The sequence below is a fragment of the Bombus huntii genome, chromosome 15 (genome assembly GCF_024542735.1).
Source record: "Bombus huntii isolate Logan2020A chromosome 15, iyBomHunt1.1, whole genome shotgun sequence".
Taxonomy (NCBI): Eukaryota; Metazoa; Arthropoda; class Insecta; order Hymenoptera; family Apidae; genus Bombus; species Bombus huntii.
In genome coordinates, this window is record NC_066252.1 from 11,246,474 (window position 1) to 11,258,615 (window position 12,142).

Consider the following 12,142-nt stretch of genomic DNA (forward strand, 5'->3'; position numbering starts at 1 on the left):
AGGATTAACGACTATGAACAGGTTATACTTACTCTACATGAATAAGAATAGCTATTGTTTCCTATATAGGATGAATAGCGACGACGTACATGTATGACTGTCGTTGATAACCATTCGGCTACTTCTAGTCTATTTCTGCCATTTCACTGGCGATAGTACATGAATTTTGCCAAAATATACGATTTCGTCGTAAACTAATAATTCCAACCTTACTGTCTATCTTTATTTTATCAATTAATAAATAACTACTAATTAACGAACTATACAACAATTGAGTTAGCCGACTCGGTTTACTCTAATACATCCTAGTCTACACCAGACCCGATTTACAATCGTTTCGTCGAACAACTTGGTCAAGAAGCGGAATCGTTTATCGCAACGAGCGATCCAACAAGAGGATGGGGCATCGTTATTCTTTTCTGAAAGGATAATCGTTTTCCTTGTTTTGAACGTCATCGGTATTCCATCTTGCGCAATTTCAGTCTGCTCCGTTACGTTTCTACGCTCATGTGTGATTCCAACGCACGTAGAACCATCGAAACTGTGCTTGTAATCGTTTTATCGTTTCAAACGAGATGCCGGTCGTGCTGGAAAAAGAGAAGATCGGCTGATCCCGGTGAACATCGATCCTCCGCGAACGAATAAAAATTTCATAGCGAAAAGAGCTTCGTTGGTCAGTTGATCGGAAAATTCGATTCTTTCGATTCGAAATTGGACTACGCTTCGACTATGGAATTGGTTCTTTCGGACATGGCTCGTTTCAAATACCAAGATGGCAACTTCGAAGGAAACTTTCTCAATAGGGAGTTGTTGATCACCCACCACCAGTGTCCCTCCACTCTCTGGTAACTCTGTTTGTTTGTGACTTTTTCGAGGACAGTTGCTCGGTATATGAACGAACCGACCGGCACGACTCTTGATTTCGCAAAAGTTCGCTGCTTTGCGAGGGATGGCGTCTTCCAACGATACGCATCTCTGTACATCGAGGCTTGTCCACCGGGACGGTCTATTCCGATTATTCGACGATTCTATTCATTCAACGAAGGATAAACGCGTTCAAGTAGTAGGAGTTTAAAACGCGTTTAAAATATAAAAAGCTTCGTACATATTTGGCAATAGAGAGAGAGGTATGAATTAAAAGGAGAAGCGCGTACGAGTTGGAGAATAAGCAAGCGTACGTGCCGATACTTTTTGTCGCCGCCTGTGGTATTTTCGACGCCTGAAAATATCAAACAAACGATACGATGCCGTGAAAGCGATAAAAATCGCAGGTCTATTATACATCCTCTTGGAGCCTTGTCGCGTCACGGGCGATATTTTTTCTCCGCGGCTATTTCGCAGACCCTGAAAGGAAATCGAGAGCTCGGGTCTTCGTAGGTCACCGTTCAAAGGCAACCCTGAACAAGAGAGACGCGAACGTCGAGGGCAACGCAGATAATATCGCGTCGGCGATCGATCGTTGGAACGCGAAAGTCATACGCGGTGACTAGAACGTGGAACGAGCGAGAAATATGAAGATAGGGCACTCTAGAAGATTATTCCGTGATAACATACGTCTTTCTAATCGCTACGAGCTTCGAGATTTACGACATGCCGCCCCGGCGCGCCGCGGCGGCAGCAGTCACGTTCCGCTGTAAGATCAATTTTCGTCGAATTCCAGCGAAACCTGGGTGGAAAAACATTCCGCAAGTTTACCGCTCGTTTTCGATCGCGGACTGATCGCTTGAAATTCAGTATTCATGATTAATAAACGAATCGTATGGAATATTTTGGCCCCTATCTTTCGCCTAATTGATACAAAAGAGACGTTTCCCTTTTCTTCGAACGAGTATCATCCTTCAATGGAATTTGTTAAACATTCAAACGATATTCAGATATAACGATATAACGAGATAATGGAATGAAATAATAAAATGATATTTATCATAGTAAGATGTGGCGCATATAAGCGAGAAATTTTTTCTAACAGTTTTAATAACCGTTGTTCTATTATATTATATCGTATTATATTATCACATCGTATCCTATATAATATACGTTTAATATATGTATAGTAGTAATTGATACGTGATGTTACGTAACGTAAAATTTGACCGTAAAAGTTTCGCATTATTTATTCGTTCAAACTTTTTGCGGTTTTCCATTTTTCTATTCGATTTTTGCGAGGATATCCGTCAGTTTCAGGAGAAAGGCGTGGAGCCGCGAATTTCACGACACAAAGCGATTAACTCGTAGCATGTCGCTAGTATTTTCCGCGTGCCGAGTGTCACGATGCGGAAGAATTGAGTGCTTTCGCTGTCGACAGGTGGTCAGACAGACAGTTTCGTGCGTCGCGGGCATCCACCATGTGTAACGCAAGGTGGCTAGCGTTCTGGACAAACGTCGTTTTTTTGTCGTTTCCTACAAAACGGAAAAGCAGAGATCGTAACTTTTGCGAACGTTGGTTCGGTCGTATCGATAAAGAAATCGAGGCATTTATTTTTTCTAATTACGATAACAAATTGCGGGGAAGATTCTCCGACAAAATGTAATTTACGCGGTAAAAATTGCAAGAGAAAATTGAAATAAAACGTGCAAAATTTGCAAGCTGAATATCAAACTGAGTAGCAGATGGATGGAGATCTCCAAATATGTATTCCTCTTCGAATCAGAAATACAAATATGAATAGAAGAGAATTCAATAATATTAATACAGATATTTGTGCAATATCGGGGTTGTATTAAAATTAGATTTGTCGATTTTTATAAAAGTCTCGAAAGCGTTCGACGACGAAACGTACAATTAAATAAAGTGGCCTGCTATCGTACACGTATCGGACAAATAAATGGCGGTGAAACTTGGTGAACAATTTCATCAAATAGCAACGGTTAATCGTGCAGAAATTTGGCGATGCAAAGCGCCGTACACAATTATGGTGGAACCGTTCGCACCGTACGGCCGATGGCAATTCAATTAATTTAAAAGGCCGTCATTGTCACAAGGTGGCTTTGAAAGCGACCACGTCGTTTCCGACCACATCGTAATGCCGGTTTTATTAAATGTCTAGCTGCTTCGGTGCATTTTGTTTAATTGAGAATTACGTGATTGGGGATGGGAGACTCGTCGATCGATTATTATTTGAAGGCACGATCGATGATCCTAACGATCGGAACGATCAAACAAACTGACTGTACCGCTCGATTCTTCGCCTTCCTTCTAGCCGGTTTCTACTTAATTTTTCGTTTTATCTTCTCTCTCTCTTTCTCTCTCGTTATTATTCTCTCGTTATATTTCAAATTATGTTACTTAAGATACAACGGAGGCATAGCATCGTAAATGAAAACGACCAATTTCCGAAAAATTGAGCAATTATTTTTATACATTTTAAAAATAAATGAAAAACAACAACTCTTTGCACGCAAACATATTGCGTGAAAATACGTAATATTTAGCGGTATTCCAATTTGTACAGACGTATTTTAACTGCATCCTGATCAATAAATTCTTCGACAACCAAATATTCTGCATTTTCTTTTCTCACCGTCCATTTTTTTTCTTTTCGATCGGAGGAACGGGATTTGAACAGGTCGATGCTCGAAACGAAAATACCCGAACGGGCTGGTTGGTGGCCCTCCGCCGTTCCTATTGCATGCAACTGGCGTACGCGAGGCTCGTAGCGTCGCGCGGACCGTGAAAAGCATTCTTCCGGCGAAAGTGATGCGAAAAGTTGGAGGAAACGGAGCGTATCGTGACAAATCAAATTGATTGTTCGACCGTCGGTGCCGCATTCCGCTGGATGTAATTGGCCTCGAAATCTATTTTCCAACATTCGTATTTAATGCCCATCTCTGCGACAACACGGAACTGACGCGTCGCTGTAAAAGATGAAAAAGGAAGCGCAAGATTTCGATTTTGCCTGCGGATCATCGAAACGCCACCGCTGTGCATTTCCTTTCTCTTTTTCGTTTACTCCCTTTATTATTGCACGTAAGCATGCTACTTGGGATTAACTCGACGGCAGCATCGGTGTTTCATAGTTTGTTGTTGCTTTCGCCCTTATGAAAAACCGCTTTCTCGTACGAACGAGTTGTTATCGGCGGGTTTATTCTTTATTTTTGCAGTTACGCCTGAAAGAAGAGACGCCTTTTTTAAAGTGGAAACGCTTGGCTCTACCGGTCATTTTTAGTATTCCATTAGTAAATTGGTGTGTATTATTTTTGTTAATTACGCGGCTTTCTTACTTATATGGTTTAGTTGGGTCATGTAAATGGAAATGTCTAAATAGAAAGCGCACTATACGAATTAAATAATCCTGTTAGACGGCTAATTATCGTTGAATATCAGTCAGTTACGCGCAAAACGATCGAGAAGAGATCGAACGCAGGGATATAAATGAAAGGGTTGCGATGCGCAAATCTTAAACCTTAATTAATTATTTTGTCTGCACCTGGAAATACGAAATCTCGAAATCTCGAAGAAATACAAACAGAAGTAATAATCGATACAGGGTGCGCAATATCTTTCCATTTTAAAAGCTGTTCTCGCGTGTCGCGCGTACGGAAGCCACACGATAGACTATTTTTCAAGCGGACGAATCAATCAGTTTCATTGTTTTTACGGCAAATAGCCTGTCAACGTTGGATGCGGTTAATAATGGATTTCCAATTTTTCGACTAGGTAGGTTGAACCAGCTTCTGCTGCCAGCCAGCCCAGCCGTCTCACCCGTCCTTTCTCCTCTTCGTCGAGCTCGCCGATGTTACGGAAACGATTGAAAATCAAAATATCGCTGACCGCAGACATCCGCGGCCCGCGGTCAATCTCGCTGATTAATCATTCGGGACAGACCCAGCGTTTTCGTCATCATCGTCGAATCGCGGAGAATCTTTACCTCTTTCCTATTGTCTTTCTCCTTCTTCTGGTTAGCGAAACTTGATCGACCGACTAAAACCGATCAACTCGATCCCGTTGTTTTCCTCGCTTCTTCTTCTTCTTCGCACTTTCATATCCTCTTTCCATATTTTTCTTCGAATTTTCAAAATCAACCAGCAAATTTCAAGCTTAAAGATTACCGTGTTTGAATAATATCCGTCGATGTATAATATTCACGGCGGATCATACGTATAAAGTTGAAAAGAAGAACAGGATTAAACGAGTTAGTAAAATTGTTGATGCGTAGGGGTAACGGTTTATGCAAAATATTTTCCCGGTTAAAACGAAGGAAATGCGTTCTATCTAAATAGAAATTTCTTTCGTTCTCTACGTGTTTGTTTAACGGGCGATAGAAATGAAACGAGACCAGGAGAAAAAGTAAAAACAAGCGGAACATGGTTTCGAAGAACTGTTATCGTACGACGAGTAAAACAGTCTATATAACTGATTCAGAGATGCAAAGACATTCTTGACGATGACATTTTTAACGACCAAGTAGATCGAGTCAGGTTCAGCGTTAAAGCAAATATCAATTCACAGAGTTAGATAACCGTTTAAACGACTTTCCTTGCCGCCCCTCCCCCCCCCCCCCTTTGACGAGTATAGACGCGTAATAATCCTATTTTTATTACACGTTTACTGCTTTCAACTGCATTTAGGATGATGGTCGTAAATTGCCTTTACTGTAACGCGTTATTTTTACTAGCAATTTGTCGTTTTATGGTAGCGAATTATTATCTGGCATTTGCTGATTTACCACTGGCGTAATCTACTAACAGCCAGCCCTTTTTCTCTCTTATAACTTTTCCTATTCGCCGTGATTGTTTAAAAGAAATCTGACAAAGTGCCTGTTGCACGATTTTTCTCCTTCCCATTCTCACATGAAATATCATAGGGGCAAAAGAAGCCTGCAACTAAGCTTCTCGAATGTTTCAGCATAGTTTTTTCCAGTTTTCTTAGTTGAAATTACACGTTAACTTGAAGGCTAGTTAAACGTTTGAAAGAGAGAGGAAAGGCGAGAATTTTACGAGCAATAGAATTACCTTTGCAGGTTATTTTGTCAAAATTATGATATCGAAATGAATATGGTATCGAAAAGAAAGGAAACAGAGGCGGAGGAGGGGAAGAGGAGAGTCAACATTTTCTCACGATTTCACGTTGCAGCAACGCGCAGCGATGGAACAGAGGAGTCGGTTCCATTGCTAATGGAGCTGTTACGTCGCGAATTCGAAACACGAAACGCGTACTGCGGCGTTCGCTTATCGAAAAAAAAAGCGTCGATACGAATTTCGGTCGCGTACAGCCGATGGAGACGTTCCGCTTTACGGCGCGTGACCATCCAACTTTAATGTATCGACAGCGGTGACGATACGGAACACCGGGAGCCTCGATAAACGTCGTTTAAATCGAGCACACCGATTTTCCTTTGTCTTCGAGAACATGCTCCTTCTTACGACAGCTGCACGCGTGTCATGCTCGACATGCTCGGTTCTCACAAATCTCGATACTATCGTGTGTTACGTTCAGAAAAATCGCTACGGTCGAAGGTGATATTCGATAGAACCGACCAGCGAACATGGCGACGTTAGATCTTAATTGTACAAAGACGTCGCGGATCTCGCTTCTTCCCACATACTCGTTCACTGTATGATTTTGAAAATATGATAAAAGCATAAATATTTCGATCAAAATCCAATCTCTCTTGAATATCGATCAAAAATATCGAGACGAAAGCCCTGTACGATTTCGGGATCGAATACACCATGTCTAAACTATATCCGATTATAGATGCTTACCTGGAAAAACGACGTTTCATACGCATCGACCTAATATTACGCGTGGAAACGTTTAGTGTAATAAAAATTCGTACCAATAAATTATCAAACACGAAGTGAAAATGCCGATGGGCGAACAAATACGAGCACTTTATTTAACAAATACCTCGAACAGCGTTGTCCAGTCCCAATAAAGCAGTACGTTTCTATTCGCCAATCTGATTAACCCCTCGTATTTCGTTCCATCTGCGTATCTTTTTCCTCCCCTCCTCTTCTTTTTTATACTTTGTCTCGCGGCTTAATGGCAACTGGGTCACGGGCCGAAAATATCGATGTTCCATAATCTCGTCGGTGAAAAGGCTTCGCGTTAGCGAGCCAGCCCAGCCCCTGTGCACACGACCGAAAGCTCTCTCCGCGACTTTTGCTGAAACTCGACCGTCCTTGACTGAATCGAGCCGCCTCTGGTATTCGTCGTTTCGCGTTCACGGCCAAAGATCGCCGACTCTCGAGTGCATCCCGCTGCTCGAAAATATTCGCCCCTCCAACTCATCGGCGGCCCCTTCGTCCCCTTTTTCCTCGCTAGATATCACGAATGGCTCGCGAAAATATTTCGAAGCTCTTGGAAAATTTTTACGTTTATATCAGCTACGGAAAATATCTTGAAATCTCGTTAGAGACACGACTATCGCGACTACGTTCGTAAAATTCGACACGGATCTGAAATTATATATACGAGTTACAGGACGTTCGACGTTTATCGCAAACGTACGTACACCTGCGATTAGCAAAAGTGTACGTCAGCGTCAACTTTTCTACAGAGGATGTGTAGAACCATCTATTTCCAAAGTTATTGTCTCGCCGATAGCCGCAACTATAAACGCGTCATCGGGCTTTAGGCTCGATATTTTATTAGGCTCGATACGAGCGCGGTTCTAAGAATCCGGCCACCGACAAGGGGCCCGACGCTCTCTGTTGTCGTTGTCTGCCGCCGAGGAACGCGTAACATCAACCATATCTCGATTCGCGTCATAGACCAGGCAGCCAGGCCGCGCTTCGGAACAGATGGGCTGATGACGGAAATAAAGACGTGGACGGCACACGACGACAATGTATATCGCCAAAGCGAAGTGCCTAACGAACCATCGATATCTCGACGGTCCTTTCGCCGAATGTTCGAGAAGAAGGCGTGCGTGACAAAGGTGGCGGACACCTAACAAACGCGTGGATAGTGGGGATATTGAGGGGTGACAAAGAAAAAGAATCGGATCCCATCGAAAGTGGTAAGTCGTAAGAGCCTTTTCAGCCTTGGAAAGTCACGGCTGGAGTTCGGAAGTACATTGTAATCAGTGTAAACAAAGTGTTAAGATATAAATTCTCTCATTTTATTATTATTATTATTTTTTTTCATCTTCGATTTCCTTCTTTTTTTTTTTTTTGTTTTACGTGACAAACGCGTGCGCGGGGCGCCCACGACTCGACAACACTTTCTCACGGAGCTACGCAATATGCAAACTGACAAAACCTTCCCACGTAGCTGGTAACTGGTAGCTTCTAACACGTAGCTGGTGGTCTACAGCGTCGACAGCAATACTTGACATACGGTGTATCGAGTAGCGTGTAACGTCAATTCACATCAGAGACCAGGTCACACACCGCGTACCCTCAATAGTCCTAAGTACCCACCGGAGGTCTTGGAATTTTCATAGTTAAGTTGGTCCTTCGGACCAAGCGAGTATCTCTTGTCTTAGGTTTCCTTTTACGTTTATCGTTTACTATGGGTTAACAGGGAAAGTTAGTTTTTCCTCACGTCTGGTATGTTCCGTTAGCAACTTTCTCACGAGGGCGGCTAAAACCCTTCCTGGTCCACCAACCGTCGTATTATCCAATCGGTGACGGCGTCTATTGCCCTCACTTCCCTAACCAAAATTGTCATCAACAAATCCGATAGTCCCGTGTCCTTAGACACACCCACCCCTAGCTTTCCTCAGACACGGTATCGTCGGTAAAACTCACTTATTCCGTATCCTTAGAATAGTCAACGTATATTTACCTGTCTCTACCCTTATAACAGTCACGTACTTAACGTATCGGTGTGACTAGGTTTTACGTAACGTGGTTGGAGTGAATTGTGATTTATGTTAATTCAGTGTGTATTCCAGTTTGATCGCTGAATTTCTAATAAAGTTTAATTAAAACAAAATTAATAGTTGTTTTACGACTCAACTATTTTTATTTTATCACCCAACCCTCAAGTTTACGTGACGAGCGCTTAGTTGTTTATTATCGCTAAAGTATTTCAACGCTTGTAGAAACATTTTATAGAAACCATAATCAGACTCGACTATCGCGATTATATTAGTTACGTTGGTAACTTGCAATATGGTATACAATCGGTGTAAAATTTATTACGTGGCTATCAACGGCTATTAACGACGATATAACGACGATATAACGTTATAAATAGAGAAAGAAACTCGATCATACATATATCGCATACATATGTTTATGCCTCTTTAAAATCACATCGTTTATGATAGATTATTGATTACAATTTACTAATGTTTCATCAAAATTTCATTTACTCCGATCCGAAAAACCATTTCAAAAAACCAGAAAACCGTTAGGGAAATAAGATTTCTCACCATCTCTTTCCATCGTTTTCCTTTTCGTTCGAACATCGAGCGATCAAAGGTGGCGATCGAACGAATGAATTCAAGTATGTTCGCCAGTTATACGCCGAACAGTCATTGCCGAAATTGTTTGGGGCGAACCGTGAAACGCCGCTAGGATTGATCCTCGACGCGACTTTGGCCCATCTTCAGAGAGATCTTATCCAAAGTCCGGAAAAAGCTTCGCCCTCGACGTAGCTAAGCTGCAAAGAGGGTAGAAATCTCGGAGTATGCGAACGGCCAGATAGCATTTTGAGTGGAATCGGGACCACCCGTTTCTATGTCCGATATCGTCGAACAGCAGTTACTGGAATGACCAGAATACAAGGTGAGGATGTTCATGCAGGCTCGAAAGCCGATTGTAAAACGCCCGTAAAGACCGTAACATCCTCGTCGTTTTACGGGGCTCGTTTCTTCACCGAGCTTGTTCGCGTCGAACGTGATTGCAATATAGAATTTCTGATCTTTTATTCAAATTTTTTCCTTATTTCACATGTAATAAGGGTGAAAGTGCGACTCTGTTTTATGCGTTATACACGTGGCTTATACGGTGTTTCACCATCCCATGGAAACATTTCGAAGGAAACCACTGGAAAAGACGATGATAGTCTTTGGTTATGATTCGTAGCAAATGCTTCTTTATTCCGTGAATTATTCTCCATCAAACTTACGTCTTCTATTTCTACGTTTGCTTCATTCTAATTTTCGAACTAATTTTATACGCGATAATTCGATCAAACGAAACGAAGGAAAAATGGAGGAACTACCGTTCGTCGACGCGTTCGATCGATTCGCTTTTCGACCTCACTACCGGCAGAAAAATTGGGAAATGGCGAAGGGACTCGAATCCATTTGCATGACGTCGTGAACGCCCACCGTTTGACCTCGAGCGTGTTGCCATCTTTTAGAATAACGAGCAGCTTTTGGCTCGCGGATTATGACGGGTCACGCGTGCGTCCCAAACAGTAATAGACAGCCACGCGTGTAATTGTAAGACCGCCCTTTCGTAGGGTGTCGCTTTTCGGGGCCAATCTGAAAACAACTGCCGGCCTTGAATTGATCTTCGGCAACAAACGCTTCTAAATCATAATGCACTCTTCGCTCTTCGTACGATCCTATCTTTATGCTCGACTACGGCAATTATTATTTGCGTAATCTGTGTCACGCTATCACGTTATTTGGCTACAGATTCCAGATACAATGGCTCGCGAAACTATTTTAATATTTATACAAATTTTTTACCAATATATTATATACGGCAAATAAAACATTTTTTCAAACTTTCTTAGCGTTGTAACGAGATTTGAAACTAATCGGAAAATGTGATAATATTTATTGCGAGTATGCGCTTAACAGAGATTACGAAAGCGTTTGAACAGTTAATCATCGACAAGCCATTAAGCGTATAATTTTAACGATACTGTAAATCGTTATAGATAACTGTGAGTGATTTAATCTTAACTGTGAGCCTATTTAATCTTACTTTCCACTTAATCTTATTTTATCATACATTGCTGATTCTACTAATTCTACCGATTCTCTTCTTCTTCTTCTTTGCGGTAAATAACTTGCGAGTTGTCTACATATTTCCACATTGGTTCTAAATTTTATACTAATATAATCACGATAGTCGTATCTGGTCGCAGTGGCAATGAAATTTCCACGCTGTTGGCAACGGAAACTATCGAGAATATAGAGGCGACGACGTGCGTCACGATATCCACATATCCACGATCATTGTCACGCGGGGGTGTACGCGTTGCACAATCTTCGCAACAACTATTTGAACGTTGGCGCGTTAATCGTTCGGCTGCGACGAGTGTGCTCGCTGTATGACCCAATTTCCAACACGTTCGACTCGACCTAGAGTTCTCCGTCGGCGATCCTCTTGCACTCTGCATTGCCGTTGGATTCTGGAGCTCTGGCGGCTCTGGCACGGCCACGAGATCGTGCACTTTGGACCGATGCCAATGGCCCTATTACACAATCCGCTTGCGCCCTCTCCCCCTTCCCTGTAAAGTTCTAGGTTTTCCGCTGAACTTGATCCATCTCCTTGTTCCTCCCTTGCCCTCGCCCTCGCCCTCGCCCTCTCGCTGCACCTGTCATCTCAAATCCCATTGCAATCACGCTTCCTCAATACCAGCGAGGTCTTTTATCTCGACTATAGTTGACGGATGAATTATTCGTTACGCTTTTCTTATCGTTTTTCTAAACTTTCTGGCTATATTATATTCCGTATTCTATGGGTATAATTAAAGAAAAAATTGTTATATAAACGTTAGGGGGGTTCAACGCTAGCATGCTAAACAGTCATAAGAGAGAGAGAGAGAGAGAGAGAGAGAGACAGAAACTACAAAGTACGAAGAGGAAGAACGTCCGTTAATCGCTGGCAAATTTTAGACGAATTTCTTAAAGTTTTCCAAATTTGAACAGACATTCTTTTAGGAACAAATATCCATTTCATCGAATATATCTAAAATGTTTCCGTCAATTATCGTATCGCGATAATAATAAATAATATATTTACCACTGCTTTGGATATTATCGTAACTGTGTTATGCAGATATTGCTTCAATAATTCAATAATTCGATGATTCAAGGAACACAACATTCTAATTGTACTAAATATTCAGTGTTGAAATATTTTAGCTTCGATCGTTTAGAAAAAACCAACGCTACTTTACTTCGCCTAATGAATTCTAGATAATTAATCCTAAATACTCTAACCGATTCTAATAAACCGCAAGTAATTTCCTGTACGTGTCACGATCGATATTTCTTTCAACCAT

At 41.8% G+C, this 12,142-nt stretch overlaps 1 protein-coding gene across 6 annotated transcripts in view; it reads left to right on the forward strand.

The window, feature by feature from the left end:
* Positions 1-12,142, forward strand: part of LOC126874125 (octopamine receptor beta-3R-like) — a 108,080-nt gene that overhangs the window by 29,055 nt on the left and 66,883 nt on the right. Inside the window, exons 4-5 of one of the 6 annotated variants that reach the window (XM_050635821.1) lie at positions 4,102-4,184; positions 4,658-4,875. The exons of 3 other annotated variants lie outside the window; for them this stretch is intronic. In XM_050635821.1, coding sequence (XP_050491778.1) covers positions 4,102-4,166 — 65 coding nt within the window. In that variant the 3' untranslated portion in view covers positions 4,167-4,184; positions 4,658-4,875. Of the gene's footprint in view, positions 1-4,101; positions 4,185-4,657; positions 4,876-12,142 lie in introns of those variants that run through there. 2 more of the 6 variants (XM_050635822.1, XM_050635823.1) reach the window with 2 other exon arrangements.